At 41.4% G+C, this 25807-nt stretch overlaps 1 protein-coding gene across 8 annotated transcripts in view; it reads right to left on the bottom strand.

Moving 5' to 3' along the window:
* MAGI2 (membrane associated guanylate kinase, WW and PDZ domain containing 2) overlaps positions 1 to 25807 on the bottom strand; it is a 708373-nt gene that overhangs the window by 239202 nt on the left and 443364 nt on the right. For all 8 annotated transcript variants that reach the window (XM_044423188.1, XM_044423195.1, XM_044423191.1 and 5 more), the window contains 2 exons: positions 15953 to 16168; positions 8519 to 8729 (listed from right to left, as the gene is read on the bottom strand). In XM_044423188.1, the coding sequence (XP_044279123.1) occupies positions 8519 to 8729; positions 15953 to 16168 (427 nt within the window). The remainder of the gene's footprint in view (positions 1 to 8518; positions 8730 to 15952; positions 16169 to 25807) is intronic.

Raw genomic sequence — 25807 nt, 5'->3', positions numbered from 1 at the left:
ATAAATCCTTGGGAAGCTCTGCTGGATACCTGAGGGACATTCTGGAACGATATGGGATATAGCGAGAGTTGGTCTACGCAGGTGAAATTGGCAAAACTTGGATGCCCTCTCTTGTGTGAGAGGAAGTACTTTCCTCATCTACAGAGCTATTGTTGGAGACAACCCAGCAGTTCCATATTTTCAAAGATGCCTTTCTTTTGAGAAACACAGCAACTCTCATCTCTTTCCCTTCCCTCTTTCACACATGCCCTGACAGTCCTTTGTAATGCATGTTTTATTTATTAAACACCTCCTCAGAGGCTGCCCACTTTGTACTGTTTACACATTGCTAAATTATTAAGGTTTTTATTTATGTAACATTTGCAGACTAATTTAAAAATGTATGTTTGCCATTTGTTACAAAGGGTAGTGATGATGGGAAGAGATCAAGAAGCCCCGTAAAAATCTAAGTGCATTGTTCCAATTCTCAGGGCAGGAGTAGTGAGATGCTCCTACCCGTAATGAGTCCTGAGTTAAAGTTTGCTTTTTAAATGTTGGTCTCCCCCAATATCCAGTCCTTACATCAAGATTAAATTAAAACCCAAACTGCAACATTTTGGGATAACAATCTGTTTCTGGAACACAGTGATCCATTGAAATCAATGGTGCTTAAGGCACTCATGGCTAGCTTGTCCCATTGTTTCTGGTGGGTGGGATATAAATATAATAAACAAATGCGTAATTATCAAGACCAATAGTTTGTTGGTGGGTCAACAGTAACTAGTCATGATGGCTGTATTTTAACTACAATATACTAACACAAGTGAGAGGTGCTATTAGACACATGTCCCAGCTGTGGCTTTCCCATAAGCATCTGGTGGGTCACAGTGGAAGCAGGAGGCTGAACCAGATCGGTCTTTGGTTCATCTCATGTTCACTATCAATGCTCCTCACTGTGACAATAAACGCACATTTATTTAAATTATTTAAAGCTGCCTTTCTCTAGCTGCCTATCTCTCATTTTCCAGCTCAAAGTTCAAATAACATGGAAGTCTTTGTTAGGTGTACAAGACCTTTGCATATCACACTTAGTGCCTGATTATAGTCCATTTCTCACACTATAATTTGTATCCAAGGGCAAATATTAAAGTATACACTAGCTCACTTCAGAGAGTCAGTGGTTCTCCGTGCCCAGGTGTGAGGAAGCTAAGGGACAATTGTTTTCACAGTTAAAAGGGAAACATATGTCTGTGGTCCAGGTGTGCATTTGCTAAAATTTAACAGTGTTTCTATGGCAACACATACCATAACATTCTTTGAGCAGTATACACAAAACCAGGCAATTGCACAGCCTTCCTGGCCCTGAAGACTGCTAGAAATGTCAGGTGCTGGGACAGGTGCTGCACAAACATAGAGCTTTCTCATATCCTGTGATTGAGAGTATATCCCACAAATCTTGTTTAGGGGACCAGCATGAGCAGAGACTTATTATTATAATTCATATCATCTGTCTATCCAAGTCACAAACTTACAAGAATTGCATGCATGTACATTTATTACAGTGTGCATATCGAGTTATTATTGAGATCTTTTAAATTATGGCTTGTTTTGGATTTAGAAAAGACTTGTGCACCCCTTCAGATGCTGTTTGATGGCAAAGAACAAAGCTTATTTGTGCCTAAATAAATTAAATAAACTATCCATAGAGAGATAATTCTACATTTGGGTTCCAGAGGTAGCACGTTTAAGTTATAAATTATCAATGCAAAGGCAGTTATTTTAATTTGTTCCTGGACTTTCTTTGTATTTTACATATGCTCTTAGAATAAGAGGGGTTTTCAATAAAAATAGTTTCAAATGGATCCTGCCTGTGTAAATTCCACAGTAATATGTGATTTCCCTCCTCCGCCTCAGCCAAAGAAAAGCAAGATATCTACTTTTCAGCAAAGAGTTCTATGAGCACTTATAAACCTCAACCCACCCTTACTCCTCTGATTTCACAGCACCCACTTGCATTCTACTTCCAGACTGTGCTTTTTAAACTTAACCTTTACGAATCCTAAAACTTCAATTACAGCAAACCCCTCAAATAAGAAAACCAAGAATTATTTTCTAAATGTCACCTCCTGCTCACCCGCTCATTCAAAGCATTTGTGCCACTCATGCACTCATTCAAGGCAACCCATTCAAGGCATTCATTGAAGGCAAATTATCACTGGCAGGGAGGATGGAGTGGAAGGAGACAAGAAGAGACCCCAAAAGAGGTGATTATTTCACTGCCATTAACTTTTTATTTCCTGGCTGGCTACTGTTCGGTCAGCCAAGAATCCAGCTGACCTCATCACTAGAAAAAAACATTCAGTAAAATTCAACTCAACATTATCTCCGAGAGCTTAAATCACTAATTAGTTTGGAAGGAATATCTACGGAAACAAAAAAGCACTTTGGTTTGAAGTCAACCTGCAAACTGCAACTTGCAACCCGAACCTGCAATCATGGTAGCCAAAGAAAAGGCCCTGTATACACTCCATACTTACCATTTTATGCCATTTTAACTGTCATGGTATCCCCTTCCTGAAATCCCAATACTTGCAGCTTGGTGAAGGTGCCAAGAATTATTTGTTTTCTAGCCCTGTCCCCTCATAAATACAATTCTAGGGTTCCTGGGAAAAGGGAATGCTTGTTAAACCAGTTTAAATCTGTGGTGTAGACGTGCCAACCTTGTTGCTGGGCAAAAACCAGCCTCTTTGTATCACTGCAGCTTAAGGATTGCTATAAGAGTGGTGTATATGGCAGGCATTCTTAAACATCTCTAGAGCGTTCTTCAAAAAGCAATGAAAATGTCTTCAATTCCCCCTTCCAATGCATGTAGTTGTTTAATTGCAAGAGGATGCAAACAATATTGCAACAAACTGCTTTCTCTGAAGTCCTCAGGAAAGAAGCTGGAAAATAGGCAGGCTTAACAGCATGCTTGGAGTTCCTCAGGAAGGGATCCAGTGAACCCTTGTCCCACCTTCAAAGCAATACAAATATAGGCTTCCTCAGAACTTTTACTAGCTTGTCCACTGGTATGCCTATCTCTGACTGCTTCCCATGTGATTGTAACTAAATATAAGATCATAACAAAAGGAATCCTGGCCCAGAGCATCTAGTCCAGCTTTCTATTCACACAACAGCTGCCACAGGACCCTTCAAATAGGAAATGAGTATAACCGCTCCATCCTGCCTAAGCTCTCTGGAATCTGGTGTAGCTAAGCATACTAGCTAACCCTCCAGTACTGGAAGCAGCATAGAGCCATCAAGGGTAGTAGCCACCAATAGCTTCCTTCTCCATGAATTTATCCAAGCCTCCTTTAAAGCCATCTGAATTGGTGGCTATTACTACTTTCTGTGAATTCCATAGTTTAAATGTGAGCTGTCAGATACCAGTACACCATTACAAGAATTTCTGCCAACCCAACTCCTTATATGAACAGGGCTTTAATACCTAGGGAAGCATTAAAGATAGGGATCCTTAGTGAAAGATTTTATGCACAGAAAAGAAGTTATGCTTGACCAGTAAGGCTGACTGCCACTACAATAGAGCTTTGAAATGGTAATGATCAGCTGATTGTAAACCTTTTGGACCAAGCATGCCTTTCAGGATCTGGACTGCTCTGGTGGTCAGAACCAGAACTACCCCCACAGGATTGGTTCCAGGCCGTGCTAGAGCTTTCAGCCTCCTGGTGAGCCCCAGCAGGAAGCCCTGGGGGAAGAGCTAGATAAGAGCAAGCTCTTCTCTGCAGAAATCAGTAACAGTAACAATATTTTTGTTTGCTGTTCTGCTTATATCCTGTCTGATGCTTGCTGTATCCCCTGCCTTGCCATGCTGCTTCAGCATCACAGGGCTTCCATTTCCTGTTGTGCCCACCTCCTGCCTGACTCATATCCTGCCTTCCTGTGCTGCTTCTTCAATGCAGATGTGCCTGCTAGCTGTGGTTCATCTCCAGCATCTTTCCTCACCTTTGCTGTGTATCCTACCCAGTTATTCTGCCTCAAGGTACCTGCACCTCTGGTTTTCTTCCTGGTTCTTGTCCTTGGCCAGTACCACATCTATGACTTGGACTTGCCATTAAAACTTATGTTTGGATTTTGGACTCTGTCTTGCCTGAAGTTCTTGCCGGGTCTTGCTGCTTCTGCCTTGTCTCCCACCAGTCATGTCCTGGCCTCTGGTGCCTGCCAGAAGCATTTGAGCCAAAGGGGAACAGCTTCCCCTAATCTTGATACTAAGACAGTCCTTCAGTTTGATTCAAAGGAAGGCAAAGGCTTTATTGCCTACACAATTTACAGTACACCACAAAATCAGGCTTCTAGAATTACTAAAAGAAATTTTGAATGAATGTTTAATGAGTGGGTCTACAAATCATGTAAACAATGACAAACATTAACCTTAAAACACATTAGAGGGAAAATTACTTAGATGTGATGGATATCTCAGCAACAGAAGAAACAGAACAGATCTGAGAGAATAAAAAAACAGTGCAAAAGAGGATGTAAAAGAATCACCCTCGTGCCCCTCACCCTGTAATAACCCCGACTCTTCTATTTTGCAAGAATAGCCTTTTTTGGAGGCTGAGTTGAAGTTTGCACCTTATAGATACAATATGGCTATAGGTTTTCCTTATTTATCCAGTGTTGATACTGTTCTGTAGCCTTTCTCTTGATGAAATATGATTTCAGGTCAAACTACAGGCTCAGTTCACAAACATATGAAACTGTAGTTAGTTTAAAACTGAAAGTGTTTGATCTCCTCATGAGTGCAGCAAAAGAGAAAGGGAAAAGGGATTACACAAGTCCAAGGTTTGTGCCACTTGCAGAAGCAAACAATAATTTCCTATTTCATGAGCACTGCAGACAGTAGCTTCCAAGGTGCCCACGTGGTACTTGGATGCTGTGGCAAGAAGCTTTCCCCTGTCTGTGGCTATGCAAAGCGGCAGTCCCTGATGGTGGCTTTGCAGTAGACCTCTCAAGCTGAAGCAAGGATGGCCAGAACATATTCCTCCTTGTGGAGGAGGTTAGGAGGAACAGACATCCTTGTGCGTGACTCAAGTGTAGACCTCTCAGGCTCCACACGGGAATTTTCTCTGTGCATTGTCCACCCTGGGGTCAGTGACAGGAGTGGACTGGCTACCCACTTGCTGGTAGAAGAAACTGCTCTCAGGGATGACCGCAGCCAGCGATCCTCTCTGGGGCACTGCCACATACTTGTTGAGAGGAAACGTGGGGTGCATTAGGCACCCTCACCACTCCTTGAGAGGTTTTCTCTCAAGGATTGGGTGGGAGTTTGAGGTCCTCTGTTGCACTGCCTCAGGTACAGGGCAGTATTGTGGAGGGAGCAGCAGGTAGGGGTGCTAGTCAGCTACCTCATCCCCCCCAGCATGTGCTTTAGGGTATGAGCCCAGTTTGTACTATGGGGTCCAAGAAGATCTTTGAATGGATGTCAAAAGTACAGGTTAGGGGACAAGTGGCTGGAGAGCAGCACTTGTGAAAGGGACCTCGGGGTGTTGGTTGACTGCAGGCTAAACATGAGTCAGCAGTGTGATGCAGTGGTCAAGAGGATGAATGCCATCCTTGGTTGCATAGCCAGAAGCATGGCTTCCAGATTGAGAGAGGTATTACTACCACTCAATACGGCTCTGGTGCGCCTGCAACTGGAGTATTGTGTTCAGTTCTGGGTCCCTCATTACAGGAAGAATATAGCCAAGTTAGAATCAGTGCCGCACAGGGACAGAAGGATAGTGGCTGGATTGCAGGGAAAGCCATATCAGGCGAGACTGAGGGAACTGGGTCTTTTCAGCCTAGAGGAGAGTCCATGGGGCTCTGTTGGCAACATATAGATATGTGAGGGGGTGTCACATGGAGGTGGGTAGAGACCTGTTCTCCCCTGCAGAGGAGGGAAGGACATGCTCCAACAGAGCAAAGCTCAGGGAACCAAAGTTCAGTTTGGTTGCCAGGAAGTACTTCCTGACAGGACCCTGAGGGCTTCCACAGGAGGTCGTTGAGGCCCTATCGGTGAGGGTGTTCAAGAATAGGCTAGACATGCACATGGTGGGCATGTTGTGAGCGGAGTCAGCTAGAGCCGAGGTTTGGACTAGATGGCCCGGGAGGTCCCTTCTGACTCGCTCTGTTTCTATGTTTCTATCTTCGTTTTTTCTGCTATGGAAATATTCTTCCACATTGTCCCTGTGAAGGCTGGAAGTTAACCCAACTGTATTTCAGGACACAAGGCCTGTTTGTGCAATAGTAACTTTTTGCCAGCCAAGTGAGCTGAAATCTACATTGTGATCACAGCGGTTAGAGAACGCAGGCTCGTTCTTCTCCATGTGCTGTTGGGATACTGCCCACAACGACCCCACTGGGTCACTGCGATTCTTTGCTGAACAAGAACGCACCATGATTTATTGCCAAGGTGAGCTGCTGCCTTGTGGGAACTGAGCCACTGGAGATTTGTCATGGCTCCTCTTGACAAATCCTGTAACACCATGAAGTGAAAGAAATCAACTTTGTGTAACTTTCATTAAACGGTTCAGAAAGGATTTTCCTTACCCACTGGTTGATGCTAACCATGCAGATCAAAATGAAAATAAATAAAACGTAGTTCTACTCTAAGCTGAAAACATCTTTTGTTCCCCTGACATCATTAGGAAACATACTTTCTGCGTGATCTTGGGAAATCCACTGTAAGATTATTGATGCTATAATGCATTTACTTCAGTAAGACAAATGTGCATACAGCTGAGCTCTGGATTGTGGCCAGGTGCATAAATTGAAGCTCCATTGCATAATGAATAGGAAGCAAACCAATAACGATGTGATACCGATGATGCTATTGTGTGTGTGTGTGGGGGGGGGGCAGGACCCTCCCTTAAGGTATTTGGGATGTGAACTGAAGGCCACTTACGAAATGCAAAGCTTTAAATAATGTAGTAGCAGACCCTTCACAAGCATGGCATTTTTCAATTTAATATGATTTACATGTTACAATATCTGTTTTTCATCTATTATTTAACAATCTGATATACGTATTATGGATCTCTTCAGGGAAGGTGTTAAACAAATAGCTTTCTGTTGTCTTTTGTTCATTAAAGCAATCTGACACTTTTTACAGCATTAACCGAGCCGATTCATAAAGGGGTGATTTAATAGAAATTCCACAGCGTGAGATCCCCCTTAGTACCCTGAAGACCAGACAAAATGAAAAACCAAACAATTGGAAAAGCTACAAAGATTGTATAAACCTTTGTTTTGCACTTCATAGCAATGCAAATATATATTTGTATATATATTTCTAAAACAGAGCTTGTTTTAACTTTATAGTTTCTATTTCTGATTAGGGTACCAATGTATACCAATGAAGTTAGGAATGGGAAATGTGGCTACCACTTTGCTGAAGCTAAGCAGTCTGGCTTGGTCAGTGCTTGGAACCTGGGAAGCACATGTAGCCTTGGGTGCCATGATGGAAGAAAGGTTGAATATAAATTAATAAACAAGGACTATGGAAACACAGAGAAAATCACTTCTGTGAGGCTTGTGCAAAAGAACTTCCCAATCTTTTATGTACAATAATGTTTCAATAATGTTGAGGATTACATGAGCAAAGCTGGCTGGAGCCGGGGCTCAGACTAGATGGCCCAGTTGGAACCTTCTGACTAGCTTCCCCCCACTCCCTATGTATCTATGATTCAAGTTAGTTGCCCCATTAGGAAAAACAAGCTGTGGGATCAGAGGAACTGTTTCACTTTCATACATAGTGGAACCAGCTGCCTAGAGAGGCGGTGGGATCTCCCACACTAGAGACATTCAAAAGGAAACTGGACAGCCATCTGAATGGGATGGTGTAACTTGGTGTCCTGTAACAGCAGGGGGTTGGATTTGATGGCCTTCATGGCCCCTTCCAAGTCTACTATTCTATGATAGCCTTACTATATTGGTTTTGCATGGGGAAGGGGCAAGATTAATTTTGTTCAGTACAGAATTAAAAAAAACAGATCCAGTTCACACTTCCCATATTAATATTCAGATCTGAACACAGTAATAAGTTTTTTGATGCAGTTTTCTGTTTAAAAAGTGCATACAAAATACATATGCTTGGGAGTATTGCATTTACCAATGTGTACATGAATGAACATGACAAACAAAAAAGGCAAATGTCAGGCTTGCAAAAACTGCATATTTTAGAAAATTGCATACAACAATGAGCATGAATTTGCATAGGCTTAAAAATGAAAGAATGTGGTTCTGGTCTTTAAAAAAGTAGGCTGATGTGGAAGCATAAGAGAATGCACTTGTACTTCTGGGAAGTGAATTCATTTTCCATCCTTCAAAAACTGGATTGTTTCGTTCTTTGGCTGCACTCACTCAGACTCGCCTGGGAATCAGTTTCACAGAACCATTGGGAATAAGTCTTCACCTTCAGTCTGAGAAGACAGGTATGGGAGTGTGCTGCTAATGTCACAGTTCCTATTATGACACATGCCTTTTTCAGGTGGGTAGTACTTACTCAATAAAATAGACTTCTCCCTTCTCTGTGTAAGCCATTTCCCAGTTGTCAGGCAATGGGCCCAATTCATCATTTTCTTCAGGTTTGGGCTGTTTTGTTACATCCATTTCTTCCTTCACTTCTTCAGGTTGGCTATAGACAGGCGCAGGGTAAGGCTGAGAAGTTGTTTCACCTGAGGCACCTGTACTCTTCTCTTCATGTTCACTTGATTCTGCACAAGAGGAGACATGTACACCATGACATATGTGTCATTCCTATGGGATTAATGCAGCCAATGTGCCCAAACATCTGAAGGCTTTGCATCCTATGAATAGGTTAAACCTAGGGCAAAACATATTAAATCTAGGAGTGTAGCAGTGACCTGAAACGTTAGTCCTGCCCTGGGCTGTAGGTTTACAGTAGCATGCAGGAGACTCTTACTTTGAGGGTTCAGGTCAACAGCAGCTTGGTAGAAGCTGGGACTGCCACATGACTGAACCTAAAGAAACCTGGGCATGTGCCGTGGGGTGAGGTTAAGAACGTGAGAGATGAGAGACAGACAGAGACAGATTCATATGTACTACATGAATGAAAAATGAATTAACAAGCTGACTAGTACAGCAAGTCAGATAGTTCCCCTCAAGGCCAGTGCTGCCTGTTATGATGAACGACTGCTTTGTTGTACAGCACAAGGGGTTTCATAACTCCAGATCCCTTTTACTTGGGAGATGCCTTTCAATGCACTGCAATGAGGTTCCATCAAATGTGGTATTAGCATCCAGGTGGAAAAGAAAATACTGCTTTGCTCTTTACCCAGGCGTTTTCTGTTTATGAACTGCAGCTCAGTTTGTGCCTGGGTTTTCAATGTTGATTTTATGATGTGTGATGTATCATAGATAAGTTTTATACTTTAGGTTGAATTATTTAATCAATTGTATCTTGATTGTATCCTACCCCCACTGATATGAGGTGGGGGAGAAATCATGAAATGGATGCAGTTATGGTTCATGTTAACCATGATTTATTGCTTTCTCTTATGGATTGTCTTACTGCTTTGCAGACAAACCATGCTTTTTGGTTTACTTCCCTTCTGCCCATTTTCTCAGCCATGGTGGTTTTGTTTACAGGCTGTTCTTGCCAGGCACCTCTATTTCAGGGCATATATGAAGGCAAACAAACCAGAGATAAGCCACAGTTCTGGGTTCAGACTTTACTACAAGCCACTCTTACAAGCCAGATTTTATGAATAACTAGGAAACTATGCCTTCCATGTGTGGTTTGTAGCTAGTTAAAAAACCTTGGTTTGTTTGCAGAAATTGTTTGGTCACAAGCCATATTTCAACAAACTACACCATAGTTTAGCATTATCTGTAAATAAGATATTGCTTTAGTGCCTTAAGCATGCCCCCTTCATAACCAGGAAGCCACGTCCATATGTGTCAGCAAGTGCAAATGTGTGTAATAAACAAGGAAAGATTTAGTTATAAGATTTAGAATAACTTTTCCTTTCCTTGACGATACTTTTTTTCTACTTTTTCCACTAGTCACCAAACAAAAAGAAACCCCAGGAGAGGAATGAGCAAAAATGTTTTAGAGGTTCACAAGCTTTCTGACTGATTACATTCCTCTTGGGGGTACTGCCAATGCTCATCCTGCACATTGCAGCCTACAATCCTGTGGGATTTCTTTCGGATGCCTGCAAAGTCAGCAACAAGAGTAAAATGAAGGCACCCTTTGATCCAGCTCCATACTTCCGAAAGCAGTGTGTCCTAATGAAGACAATTGATAGTTGTTAAAAAAAAAAAAAAATCAGAGTGCAGTTTGGGGACGGTCTCCCTTCACCCCCCCCCCCATGTTCTTAGGTTAGGATTCATTTAAACACACACACACACACACACACACACACACACACGTATTTTAAATCCCCATTTGACAAGATAGTTTAAGCCAACATATTGCATACGGACAAAGCTTTCTAGGATTGAAAATGGGATTCTAAATTAAGGCTCACTTCCTGTAACCAGGGGCAACATTCCTGCATCTTAGGTGACCTACTTTCAAACATTAAGCTGCTTCAAAAAGTGAGGGAGGAATAAAGGAAGTGGAAATTTGGCTTTCGCATAAAAGCTTTATCATGGGAAAAGGTCAGCAGGTGATGACTCTGAGTCAAAATGACAGTGCTAACACCAAAACACAGAAGTTCTAGTTCTCAAGTTCTAGAATTAGGCGGTTTGCCCTACTAATAGTTCACAATGTAGGATGAGGAATCTGATCAAATGTTCCTTGCAATCCTTACTTTCAGCTGCCTGCTATATAGAACAACAACAACAACAACAAGCTTTTATATACTCTTCAAAGCATTTCATATAATTCATCTGAAAGGTGGATCAACATTAGTATCCCCACGTTGTAGATAAGGGGCTGAGGGGAAGTCCACCATATGGGTATGGGTGTTGGTACAGTTTCTCAGATGACTTGTAGCTATTAGGTGTGCTGAATCAGCACAACAGATGTGGAATGGAAGAGTATTTTATAAGACGTGTGACTGGAAAGTCGTTAAAGAGCCAAGAGGATGGAACAAATACCTTTTGCCCTCTGCTTCCTTGGTGCAGAATGCTGCCCACCACTCTTGGTGAAGACCCGAATCCATTTGTACCTTGTAAGCTGTCCAGAAACTTTTTTTTTAGTAATGAACGGAATAGAAAATAAATAAACAAATAAATAAATAAAGTTCAAAATATGGGGGAAGTGATTTTACTGTATGCTTGCAGTCACGGCCATTTCCACCACACTTTGAAGGTTTGTCTGTCTTCATTCCAAGCCTGTGAAGCCACAAAATTTCTAGCTACTGAAGAAATGCCTACCCAAGATCACATTGTTAGTGTGTTGGCAACCAATATAAACCTGCCCAACAGGCCGCCTGTGCCTGGACACTGTCAAGCGAAGCCACAGAAAATACAGAAGGTCCCAGAGCCAAGAGGTATGGGAAAGACCTCTGTCAGAGAGTTTCTGCTGGTCAAACTAGGCAATATTAGGATTGATGATCTGGCCCAGGAAAATGCAAGACTGCATCTTATGTTTCCAAGAAATTGTCATGTTCCCACAAGAATTTTGATTTTTAAAGAAAAGTATAGCCAACATAACATTGCAGGAAATAGGTAAGTTATTCAGATCTTCAGTTATGACAGGGTTTAGCTTAGCTAGTATCAGATGAAAAGCTGGAGCTTTTAATCCTAGGAAATAGAGCTAATGGTAGCAATGAAGGTAATTTCCACTGCCGTCTTTTTAGCACAATGGTTATTTATAGTGTGAAATTCATCAGTACTCTTCTTTGATGTAACACCTCTTTATAGCAATATATTTTTATGAAACGTCCTTTCTGCAACTTTCAGCGGGACATTTTTGCTTCAGAAATTATAACATACTGTTCCTAATAAATTTATATTAAACAGGAATTTCTCTTTTCCTTTTTGGCCCATTGGTTAACATTAAAAAAGGAACCAGGAGGCATCCACATTATTTCTTCCTGATCTGTCCCAGTGGTAACACATAAAATATTTCCTCAATGAAAGAAAAAAAAGAGTTCCTTTGCTTCTGGTTAGTGTAATTCTTGAAAAACCAGCCTATGGAAGTGTAAGATCAGGCATTTACCAATGTTTGAAAAACCATTGTGAAGTAATGTATAGGTAATGGCCTCATTGTGACAGTGTCTTGTATTTACACAGCATGTATGGGAGTCACTTTGGAATTAGCAGTTAAAGTAATGCTAGACTATTCCTGAGATAAACTGAGAGTTTTGCTTCAGATAATGCATTTGAAGCTGGGAATTAAGGGCACCATCCTGCTTCCCTTCCAGAGATCATGTCCCAGCCTCTGTTCCTGGGTTTCCATTTCCCATGGTCACTCACACCACCACCCAACCTGTTCATTGCTGTTGTCAGACCATAGCCTGTTCACCTACCAATCCTGCTGCCTTTCTCAGGGATTCCAACCTCCTTCACACTTTTTGGTACTCTTGGGAACTCCTGGTGAGCTACTGCTCCCTCCTCCATCATTCTCTCTCTTTGCTTTGGTGTCTCCATTCCACCCACTCCCTCTTTCATGCCTTTCTTCCTTGCCTAGGAAGGGACTCTCCCCCTCCTGAGTGAATTTTAACACTGGATGGAGGAAGGTGAAGAACCCCAAAAGAAGAGCTCCGTCTCAAAACCCTGAATGTGTGGACAGGACCTCAGCTGCCCTTTAGAACTGAGACATAATCCATTTTTTTGTAGAGGCAAAGTCTTTTGCAGAAAGTGCAGATTTTCCCTTTGCTCTCTCAGAAGTCGTCATTCCTTTCTCAAACATACTAGCCAATATAGCCCCCTGCTCTGGAAACACACCAAGCACAACTTTACAGTTATCCATGGATGATACTATCCATCCCATGGGAGGAGGAGTAATGGTGACACGGAATGGGTGCAGTTTGCTTCAACTTTCCCTTTTCTCGCCTCAGCCTTTGCCTTTGCAGCAACAACCCTACACCCCAAGTTGAACTGCTCTTAATAAGAACATGGAACTAAAAGTTTCCCTATGTTAGTGGATCAATGTGAGTGAACTACCTATGATTTGAAAAAGAAGCAGACAAATGAATTCTGTCATATGTTCCTATTTGCTTCTACCTGGCCTTCACCAATAACTCACTGCTAATGCTCCTAGCTACAATTATTTATCCAAGCAGAAACAAGCTGGAACCAAGTGGGAAAGTTTGAAGCAGAACTAATTGTTGAGAGAGGATGGAGGGAAATTTGTTCCATTCAAAGATATGCTATGCTCATGCATCTTTGTATGTTCGACGTTCTTTCGCACTCTGAAACTAAAGTCCAGGCTTACTTTCTTCATGCAGTTCTGCAATATTCAAGTGCCAGAACGAATCGTTGTGAATAATGCAATAGACTTTCACCCCATTCTTTATAGCACTTATAGAAAACCCTTTAAAAGATCACAGTGTTTGTACATTAATTCTCTTCTTGCAGACCCCATCTTAATACACGTATCCTAGTTTTATTCTCATGGTTGGCTGTAGCATATTATTCTGTATACATGCTAACTTTCAACTGTATCTACCACCCAATGAAATGGTTGGCTCTACCATTAGGGAGAATTAGGGAAGCATGAATCTGTCAAATAGGATTCCACTCAGTTTCTCATTTTTCCCAGCATTAAATTCCTCCTGCCCTGTTCATTCTGTCAGCTTATTCCCCGCTTTAAAATTCTGCAGGAAAATTTGTCCATATCTTCATGTACATGACCCCTGGTATGCATGTGCTTGTGTACACATTTACACTGTTGGAATTTTCCCCTAATATATGCATTTAGTCTGCTCTTTTCCCTAATGTACACATTTTCATGTGTACATATACACATGTGGACTGGCCTTGGGGAATGTTAGTCTGCTCTTGGTGGGCCTATGCTGGCAGCAAGCCCTAGGCCTGTTGATGATCTTCAGTGCTTCATTTGGCCAGCAACAACCTACAAGGCACAGCTGATCATGATGGTAAAGAAGGCCAGCTAAGGAGAGGCACCAGTCTAGGAGACATCTATTCCATCCAGTTTAAATGTTCTTCCCCTTTGGAGAAGTAGGGACTAGAAGGCCAGGAGACTACTGTGGGTTCAATGTCTGTGGGAAACCTACCTACCTATAGTCAACTTCCTTTCTCTTTGCAATCCTTAGCCATTGGGAGTAGGTAGAGCAAGGAGGAAGCAAGCTGAGTCTGGATGGACCAGATGCTTCCCAGGCTGCTTCTGCACTACCTGGTCCTGGCTAGTTTTGTTTGCTGTTGCCATCATCCATCATGCTGTTGCCACATTCTTTGGTTGTTTTTGGGGTAGTGGCACAGCAATCAAAGGAGCGCCTTGCAACTCTCAAAGTAGCATTAGGAAGGAAAGCAAGAGCTTTCCTCAACACCACCCTGCCTCAGCACCCCCCATCCTGGGACCCACACATTGTTGCTGGGATAGACTTGCCAGCAGGCTGGCTAGAGGCACCTTGATTTAGAAAAATGGGTATGAATTTCCATGTGCATTTAGTTTATAATATTTGTAAGCTTGCTTAGAAACAGGACAGAATTAGCTTGATCTTAAAAAACAAAACAAAACTGACAAGCTCAGAGAGACAGAGACTGACAGATCTGTCCATCCCTATTCTCACTAGTATTTTAGAAAAGCTGCAACTGCATATATTCTCTTTTCTGTGCTATCGTTAAATATATGTTCCTGCATGAAATCTAGCAATCTCTGAAACATACCTCATAAAGGTAAGAATTACACAATTCAATGCACTGTTTCACTGAAATAGACAGAAGACATTACCATGTTAAAAAGCTATATGTATACCATTTTTACAGTTCTTAAAGATTAGAGATTGAATTTAGTGTAGTATATAAGCCTCTGTATTCAGAAAGCTTTTAATGCACCAAGCTATACTTTTGATATAGATCTAAATCTTTGTCTTTGGACTTTTAATTTCAGTAGGATTATTAGTTCCTGAATCTTTTTTTTTATTTTTTTGGACATTTTGTATTCCTTTATAAATTACAAAGAACATATGTATCTATCTTTTTCATCCTATATGTGAAAATTCAGTAGCTCTCAGCATCTTTACATATGCATGCTTTTGAACTGTTCAGTCACGATTTTCAAGTGAAAAATAATATTTTAAAATATGGTTTGAGAAAAGCACCTTGAAAGACTCTCTAGACATTGCCTCCCACACCTTTTTTAAAGGTACAGTAAGCACGGGGCAGGCAAGGAATACCTCCATGAAAGATACCTACAGGTAAGTCTGAACTGTTTCCTGGGCCCTCCTCCAGTATGAAGCAAACCATTTTCTTACAGGGATAAAGGAATGCCATGTATTTCTTCCAGTGTAACTTAACTACAGGTAGTTCCCAGGTTATGAACAAGTTCCATTCCTGAGAAAACAGAATTCGTCTTTTAAGTCGAGCTGAATGCAAGTTGGATCACATAGAGTTGACTGTCCACATTCACAGGCAGTTCAACATTGAAGGATGTGGGAGAAGAGGCTACACAAAAGCCTGCAAAAGAGGTAAAAGAGGTGGGGCAGAAGAGGATGTGCTCTTCTGGACATCTCTGGAGCATCAGGTTGGGGTCCTGGCCTGAGGTTCTGCACTCCTGCCTTAAAGTCCCGTAAAGCACACCTCATACTGTGATAGCATGCAAGCGTGATTTCCCTGAGCCCTAGGGGTCCACCAGTGTAACATGGAAGCAAAGAAAGGCAGAAAGGCACGGTACCATGACCCTCTTCAATGCTACTGAATGGAAGAAAAGAACCAGACTTGCAAGGACTGACTTGGATTAGCTTTATTTGCACTCACAAAGGCAGAGTGCCGAAAACCCATGAGTGGAATAATGGTGAAAAGGACAGGGATGCGAACAGATGCACAGGAAAACACTCACCTGGTGTTATCGCCATGCCATTGCCATTGACGACAGCTCTCTCTTCCTCCTCTTCCTCTGGAGGCTCTATTCCAGTCTTCTCCATATTGCTCACGGACTTATTTCTCTTGCGTTTGCCTTCAGCACTGGGTGTTGCACCTGGGAGGATCTGATCTGTTACATTTAACAATAATGGGGCTGGCTCTGCTGGAGGCTTTGGAGTACCGTAGTAGTTGTCTAAGGAAAAGAAAAAAAGGAATACCAGGAATGAGGATATGTGAGACCTACCCATTTTTTTCGTATCATCTGCATCTAAGCTTCCTAGTGGGTCTAAGATACCCATGAAAAGTCTCTGGACTAGCTTCAAACATAGAAGAGTGAAGAAGCAGTTGTGCCAACTATTGTCCACTATAGCAGTGATGTGCTGCATGGATGTGAAAGAGCTGGGAATTTGCACACAAATGTGTAGTAGTCTAAGAAAAATAATGTACCAACAAACATTTGCACTAAGAGCCACATTTTGCTACTATTCCCTGCCTCTGGCTAGCCTATGCAAGTGTTTACACATTCATGTAATAATAAAATAAACAAGAGAATAAGAGAATGTCTGTCTGTCTGTCAGCAGCATACCTTCAAGACGGTGACACCTAGACACTCAAAACCTGGCATGCGTACTTAAAGGTTCATTAGTGTTGTGGACCTCAGGATTATTTTGTTTCTAGAAATCATTCACTAAATGCAGTGATCTAAATGCATCCATGTGGTTGAAGACTACAACATTTTTAGTCACTAGGTGTAGACTTTCCCAAGCCACTGCAAAGCTTCTTCGCTTGAAGCTAAGGCAGATCAGCAGGCCAAAGGACAGTCCTTCATCTGCCCTCTCCTGCTGCTATGGGCACCCCTTCCCTGTGGGGGCTACAAGGACACCAGGGCAGGAGTGTTATTAACACGTATGCCTATCCTCAGATACATACACACAATGGACACAACACTGTTAGCTGGTAAATTTGCTTGAAGGCTTTGCTGTATGAAAGCAAGGGCCATTCCAACCTGTGCAAAGCCAGGGTTGTCTGCCGGTGTATTATCAGTGAAATATATATTCAGCTTTTCTGCTTTCAAAAGTGTCCAGTACAATAGCAATAAATTGAAAGCATCAAAATAGCTTTTAATCCACACTGCAAACTATTAACAGATAAATTGTATTAAACTAATGAACCGAGCAAATGAAACAATGGTTATAAGAAGGGGATGAATAGACAAACAGAAGCAGCTAGACCATCCATGTACCTTTTTATTTCCCAGAAAAGATGTCAGCTGGATACAATCCAGAACAGGGAATGCTTGGGATACTTAGCCACACTGACAAAACAACAAATCTGTGTTGGAACTCAAACCTGGTAGGTTGCTGCTGCATAGTTAACCAGAACAATATTTAAGTTCTTAAAGCACATCTATTCCTCCCTCCTTGGCTTTCCTCCCAGAGCATCCGATGACATATTTGCAAGCATGGGCCTGTCCTGTATTGCATCTCAAAGACCTTGCAAAACCTTTGCATGAATCTAAAAATTAATTTTAATTGAAATTGTAATTGATTTTGTTGGAGAGACAGTTCAAATTAAATCAGACAGACTGTGTGTCATCCAATCTTTGGGGATGTTTGGACTGGTATGAATCCTCAGTCAGAGCTTTATGACATTCATGCCCTGCAAGTGCACTAAAGCCAATCACTGAGTTATAGTTCTGCCCTGACCTGCCCTCCCTCCACGGAGTAAAGCATGTCATGCACATCTACTCCTCCACAGCTACTCAGTGGGGGAAGTAAGGCTCACAGAATTGCACTGGCCTCTTGTCACCCAGTGAACTTCATGGCTAAGCAAAGATCTGGATGCAAGCCTCACCTGGGGTAGTGGGATGTTCTAAGGATAGTTCTACACCTGACTCATACTGGGCTGTTACAGAAGGCGCACTGTGAGGATGCTTAGAGTACATAGTTACTCTCTGCACAATGTCCTGATCTTTTTGTGGAGATGTAGAATGTAAAAGTTTTGGTTAACATCCTAAATAGCTTAGGACCAATGTACCAGAAGAAACATATTTCTCTGCAAGAATTTGTCCAGATAGTAAGATCTTTTAAGGGTCTTCATATTTAGAAGTGATGTGGGTGGTGATCTGAAAGGACCTCATTTCCTGGGAACTGTGTCTCTTCTGAAGGGCACCATCTTTTCTAGTGATGAGTATGATGTCTTTTCAGTGTGATGATTTTTTAAAATAGTCTGGGCATTTCAGATCTGTTGTTTTAAGGGTATCATCCTATGTATGTTTTGACAGAAAAAAAAGTCCTACAACTCCCAGTATTCACCAGATAGCCATGGATTATATCCTAAGTTGTTTTGGTTATCCACTGGATTCCGTTTTTAGAATTTACTTTTCTGATTTTTTGTTGTAATATGTTTGCGGTCTGGTCACTAATCAATTCCAGGCACTTAGGAATGACATTGATTTTCTAGATCTATTTCAAATTTAGGCCTTTAAAACTATAAGCCTTTAAAGCCGTAAATGACTTCAGAGAAGATTATGTGAAGGAGTGTCTCTTTTTTACCTACCTAAGGTCAACTTCTGAAGCTCTTCTCCAGGTGCCCACACTTAGCAGAAGACCACTTAAAAGTGGGCCTTTTCCATGCTGGATTTCATTCTAGTTATGGAATATCCTACCTAGAGAAGCTCATCTAGCCCATCCTCTTATGTGTTGGCACTTTTTTCTTCCTTGCACTGTTGTTGTCCTCTTCTATTTTTAAGTTTGTAGTCATAACTTGTTTTAGCTCTTACATTGTTTTATTATATCCGTGTATTTTGTACTTTTAACCTGTGTTTTATGAACTGTCCACAGAATATTGGTTGGCAGTACGAAAGGCAGTAAGCAAACAAGGGCACATTCCTATGTTGCAAGAGTGACTTTGGGAAGGGGCTTTGGGAGGCGTTCAGAGAGGCAGAAGGGAGGAGACAGGTGTTGCCCAGATGCATCGTATCTGAGTGGCACCACAGCCACTCTCCAAAGGCCATTCTGCAGTGCTTCAAGGGGCTGAACTTGGCTGTTCAGCAGAGCTGCAGGGCAGGAGAAGCACAGAGGCAACCTTTGCCTTCACGTTGCTGTCACCCTCCATAGGACGCCTGTAAGCTTCTGAGCTCAAAAGCTTCTGGGCATTCCAAGCTGCTTGCAGTATAAATAAATGATACATCAATAAATGCACTGTTGTATAAATGTTAAGCGTGATCTGTTTTCACATTTACTGGTTTGAGTTATTTTTATCCCAATGTGTCACTAGATTCTGCATTTAAAGTGCGTAGCCTTTTGGAGAGATAAAAGGCACGATATAAATATTCATAAATGCAATAATTAAATAGTTTGGCTTTCAACCTGCCTCCACCCTCATCTACTCTTCCAGCTGAAGAAATTAATGTTGCACTGCTATATTTAGGATGTTGTGATGAAGGAAAAGAATGTGGAAGGAACTTTTTGTGATGGTTTTGTCCAGTATCTCATGGTCACTACTCCCTATTAGACTCACCTATGGCAGCCTTCAGATCAAGACCCTGAGGGGAAGCTAAAGCCTTTCAAGCAGGCTTCCTAACCCTGTGGCTTCCAGAGATGTTTGGACTGCAGCACCCAGAATTCCCAGTCAATTGCCCTGCTGGATGGGAATTCCAGGAGTTGTGGTCCAAATGCCTCTGAAGGTCATCAGGCTGGGGAAGGCTGTTCTACAAAGCAGAAACTGGGTCTGGGTCAGACATGTGAAAGCATGGTATGGCTCATCCTTACCGTTTCAGCATGCCGAGGTCTAGTTTGCTATAGATTCAAGGCATATAATGCAGCACAGAACTTGTACAGGAGAGCACAAGACATGCCTTATTAGTAATATGCACCACGAAACAATAGACAAGGCTGCCGTAATTCAGAAAGCCAGCAGTCTAGTGTAGACGCTCCCAAATTACCCTTATGTTCCTAAAACCGACCAGAATCCGTGGGGTTTCCTGAAATGGCATCTTTCACATGTTTAGATAGCAGATTATTTATGCGAATGCTGGATCACTACAGGATGTTTTCACTGATGTCTGTTCTACATTTGCAAGGTACATTTCCTACCTTACACAAAAAACAATATATGCAGGCGATAGAAAAAGTACTGGGGATCGCAAGGAATGTTCAGCCAGCTTACCTGACCTTACTACAGAGAGGTAATTAACAAATGCAACAACTGAGATTTCTTCACCTTGCAGTGACATTATACAGAACAGATGTTTCAGTAATTGTGATTCACTAAGAAAATGCACCGTGCCTAATGGTTCTAAAACTCACATTAGGCTTTTAGTACACAATATGTTGGAATCTTGTTCTCTTAAATAGCTGCTGCAAATCTTCATTGTTGTTGCAATTTGGCATTTATTTGAGCAAAAAATCTTAATTTATCAGACATTAAAATGCTCCTAATTCACATGTGAAGCTTTGAAAGGACAGTTACTAAGTTGTCTAAAATCACTAAAACATCAAATGAAGTTGCTCAGCTTGACAGTAACATTAGTATTTCTAAGGAGAGCAAAGAAGGGGGTACATTCTCCTTGGTTTGTTCTAAAAGCTGAGAATAAGTTGTAAATAGTAAGATTTTAATTCATTTCCTTCCTGTAATGTCATGAGGGTATGTCTCCTTCCTGAACAGAAATGTTGCCTGGGTGCGAATATTTTTCTTTGTTGAAATGTTTAATTGTATTTCACAATTATGATTAAAATATGATTTTAATTGTGCGCCACACTGAGTTGCTCTTGGAATTCGCTTGGCAGCTTCAGCCTTTGAAGAACATACCAGATCACTTGCTGAATAGAGCATTTGAGTATAGTGTGTACATACATATGCTCTGCCCCCACATTTTCATGGCTTAAATGCAATACAAAATGCTAATCAGAAATGTCTATATAGATTCATCACTCGGATAAAACAAAATGGGGGGGTGTACTCCTACCAGTGGATGGCAAAAAAAGGGAATAGTTAACAATTTAGATAGCAGTTTTAAGAAAAGGTCTTGTAGAATCATAGGATACAGATAAAACCATGATATAAATGCGAATATTATGTGGGAAACAGTATCACCAGGCAAATTAGTGTCTATGGGAATCCATTGTACTTGATGTGAGTGGATGGTGATTTGAAGCTAAAAACTTTCTTCCTATGGTAATCCACTGGCAATGGGTTGGACAATTCATTTCTTTGTACCACAGGGGACAATTTTCCAGTGATACTGGAATTCTGCCAGGATAATGTAGCTTTCAGCAATGTCTGGAGAGGAATGATAAACAAGAGATTAGTGTAACTTTGGACATCCATTCTCTCCAACTGGCTGCAATACAACTGTTGAGAACTGTGTGCTTCTCAGATATGTTTCCTGTAACCAGATGCCCTGGGAAGATATGCCACAATACCTCAAGGGAGTATAAATCTTTGATGGATCTTTAAAATGATGGATCAACAAAAGTGTATCCTGCTCTTTTTATTTAAGAAGGTAAGATTCTTCTTCCATCTGTCTATCTACTAGTTTTGATCATATAAGCAGGGAATGAAGTATTTGAGCATGCACTTTGAACTGTTTCTATATGTTCCTTACAAAATTAAGATGTTTGCACATCATAAAATTGATTTTGTGCTATTATGAATTATCTGCTGGGATAGTTTGGCTCAGTTATATATATAAAATCAGGTGAAAATGTAGATAAAATATTTCAGCCTGTGAAGAATACTATGGGCTTTGTCCCACTCTATGTAGTTCTCCATTCTTAACTATTTGGTTAAGGAGTAATATTGTCAGGTGCCTGGAAGACAAAGTTATGCTAAATTTATCATGCATTTCTAGAACTTTGTGGGGTGCCTGAAAAAAGGAACATTTTATGAGAATGTAAATCTGGTATTTGGTACAGCCACAGATAAGCCAAATGAGCCAGTTGCTATTCGCTTCCTGTGATGGTATGAAGAGGCTAGCAGCTTCCTTCTAATTGGACAAATGATGAGGATACTGACAAGGTGGACTCCTACCTCCACTTGATGTCTGAGAAGCAAATTGAAACCTGATGCTTCACATTAACAAAATGAAAGGTATTTTGTCATTATCTGGATCGCAGCGGAAGAGATGATAACAACATGCGACAGAATAGTCTGTACCAAATTAACCAGTCTATGGTCAATAAATTCTTGCGACTTTATGCATTCCACTTTCATCCAATACCCTTCATTTCCCACAAAACTGTAACATTGATAGATTCAATCCTGATTTTTTCATAGCAATATAAAAGTTGGCGACCTTAGTAGGTAATCCTGCCCCAGCTTTGTACTGTTTATTAGCTATAAATGGTCCCCAATTCAAGGTGCTTAGCTAGAGATATCTCAGAGACCATTTTCAGAAAGTGCTATGCACACAGTTTCTGAAAATATGGTATCTCAAATCATGCTTAGCACTTACTGAAATGATCTCCTTACACTGATATGATTCCTCGGGAATAAATGAGCTGTGAATTGCAATTCAGACCTCTCAAAATGGCTCAGTACAGAATCAATAGTTATATTTGAAAATCTGGAATCATATTTCAGTTTCCTTTGATGGTTCATCTGGAACTGGGAAAACAGAACAGGTGAAACAGTTGTTTCAATAAGCACTATTATTGACTATTTTCTCTTTTAAAGCTTTCAGAATATAGATCTCCACCATTTTAAGTTTCCCTTAACTTATATAACTCTTCTACTCTTGAGGTACAGCCAGTCTTGTTCTCTCTCTTTCCTTCCCCCAATTCACACTCCAGTCTTTAGAAAACATGCTGAAAAAATGGCTGGACACATATTTGGAAAACAGAGAATATATTTATTTCTAACCTTATATACATCACAAGCAGGACTTTAAAGATTCCTGGTAGGGTATGTTTTTATACACATAAAGAAAAATGATCCCAGCCAAGGGAAACTGGCTTTTCCCTACTTATCTCCATGGGCACCTGCACATATTGCATAGGCTTTCTAAAACAATAAAACTGGAATTTTATGTATCTTTCCAATAGTGACCTTTTCATTCTCATGATCAATTCATTGTTTTAACTGTTTCTCATCTTACAGTGCCTTTGAAGAAGCCCTTGGAGTGTCATCAGAGCCAACCCGCTAAACATTAGGGTCCATTGGGCTGTTGGGCCATCACTCTCTAAAGGTCAGAACACTTTCTGGGTCCCCTCCAAACAGGAAAATTGGTTTGCCAATCGCCTTTCACCATGCCAGAGTTTCCACTACTCTATAGTATCTCTTGTTCGTCTTCCTTTTATAATCTGATTACCTATAAAGGCTGCTCAAATTGGGAAGCCTTTACCAGCCATCAAGTTGCACACCAGAACAGACTGGGATGGAAGTGGCGAAGTCCTGCCTCTTTGACCAAAGTTGGGATCCAAAACTTTTCTACTTGGCCCTACTCGAAATTGATGAAAGCTGCCCAGCTGATAATCAGATCTGATTATCAGCTGGGCAGAACCCTACTGATTATACTGATCAGATAATCAGTAGGGTTCATTCATAACAAAAGAAGCCAAGGCAATTATGGGTCTCTTACATAAGCACACCTGCATTTCCCCTTGATTGGCAGTATTACCTAAGGTAGCATACCTCTCTGTATAACAAGTCAATGAAAAAATACTCATCCTTGCTTGCAGCAGGACAAGGAATGCACTGGTTAAGTGGTTTATGCTGGCCTTAAGTAACTTCAAGGAGTTTGGTCATTCCTTCTGTGTTCCTCTAAATCACAATGAAAAGTGATACCTTTGGGAAGGGAAAGAAAATGATGGAGTTGCTCCTCCTGCATTATCTATTTTCTGGAACTATTGTTTGTGGCTTGGAGCAATCTAGTGTACATTGAAACTAACCTGAAATTACAACTTGCTTCCTTAATGGTTATTCCTTAAATTTTACAAACTAACCATGCAATTAAAAAAGAAAAACCTCTTAACTGTTCAAAAAACAAAATATGGGGAATTTATTTACTGATTACAGCAAATAGTTCACTAGTACTTCATTTCTATTACTAGCAGATGCAATTTGAATTTTAATCTGGTTTCATTCATTTCATTTCATTCAATATTGATTAGGATTCCATTTATCTAAAATTTAAACTTGGAACCCTACATAGTTGCACTCATATGTAAGAGGAAGGGGGACATGCAGTGAGGCTGCTTAAAAGGGAGGAAGAGGATTGTTAACTGATATGAGGAAACAGGCACAGATGTTAAATGATTATTTTGCTTCTGTGTTCTCCCCAGAGCAAACTGGGGGAGATCTACGGGGGTGGGGGCAGACAAAGCTGGAGTTGGGGGGGGGGCACAGATTGGAGTTACTCCCCTAGATGTTGAGGAGCATCTCAGTTACCAAGGTGCTGGGTTACCAAGGTACTGACTCTGATAGGTTATAACCATACATTGGGCTGCACTTTTGAGGCCTCATGGAAAATGGAAGAAGTTATGGAGGGTAATATCAGTGATCCCAATCTTCAAAAGGATAGCAAAGGGCAAGGGGAATTGCAGGCCAGTTAGCCTTATGTCCATTCTGGGAAAGATGATGAAAAAGCTCATAATTGATTTTACTGTATATTTTTTAATTGTTATTGTTTTAATGTATTTTGTATTTTATTTGATGTTGTAAGCCGCCCCGAGGCCTCGGCAAGGGGCGGCATAGAAATGTTTTAATAAATAAATAAAATAAATAAAAATAATAGGGAAAGCTTTAGAAACCCTTGATAGGGAAGGGAGGTTGACAGTCATGCTCCATGACTATTGCAAGAATAGGTCCTGGCAGACAAACCAGGACCACGTGGAATTCCATGACAAGGTTCTGAGGTGGCTAGACAGAGTGGACCTGGTGGATCTGGTTTAGCTGGATTTTGGCAGAGCCTTTGACAAGGTGCTGCATGATATCCTGGTTGAGAGCTTGATGCACTTTGGGATAGACCAATGCACTGTCCAATGGATCAGGGCATCACTGACAGACTGCGAGTAGAGGGTGACTATCCGTGGGGAATCATCAGTCATCAGTCCCCCAGGGCTCAGTTCAGGGGCTGATTCTGTTCAAGCTTTTTAGCGATGAGCTGGAGGAGGGGGTAACCAGTCTGCTGACCAAATTCATCGATGATACCAAAGTGGGGGTTGTGGGCACAACTAAGGAGCATGTACTCCAGATACAAAAGAATTTGGGCAGACTGTGGAAATGGGCAGGTGACAACAGGATGGTGTTCAATGTGGATAAGTGCAGGGTCCTGCACTTGGGACACAGAAATAGGTGCCCTAAGTACAGGAGGAGGGAAGCAAATGGCTGGAGAGCAACACTTGTGAAAGGGATCTCAGGCTACTTGTTGACAACCAGCTAAACAAGAGCCAGCAGTGCGATGTGGTGCTTGAGAAGATAAATGCCACCCTTGGATGGCTAGCCAGAACTGTGGCTTCCAGATTGAGAGAGGAGTTAGTACCACTCTCTATGACTCTGGTGCAGCCACAACTGGAGTACTGTGTCCAGTTCTGGGCCCCACATTATAACAGGGACATAGCTAGGTTAGAATCAGTTCAGCACAGGGTCACAAAGATAGTCGCCAGATTGAGGAGGGGATGCCATAACACATGAGATCGAAGGGACTTTTCAGCCTGGAGAAGAGGCAACTCTGAGGAGTTCTTACAGCAACGTACAGGGATATGAAGGGGTGTCACATGGAAGAGGGCTGTGATCTGTTCTCCCCTGTAGTGGAGCCCAAGATGCGATCCAATGGAGCAAAGTTCAAGGCATTGGTTTTCAGGTTGGATGTCAGAAAGTACTTCCTGAC

The sequence above is a fragment of the Varanus komodoensis genome, unplaced genomic scaffold (genome assembly GCF_004798865.1).
Source record: "Varanus komodoensis strain SLA01 unplaced genomic scaffold, ASM479886v1 scaffold13_3, whole genome shotgun sequence".
Lineage (NCBI taxonomy): Eukaryota > Metazoa > Chordata > Lepidosauria > Squamata > Varanidae > Varanus > Varanus komodoensis.
The sequence above is the reverse complement of the archived record's forward strand: the minus strand, read 5'-3'. Positions and strand labels throughout refer to the sequence as shown.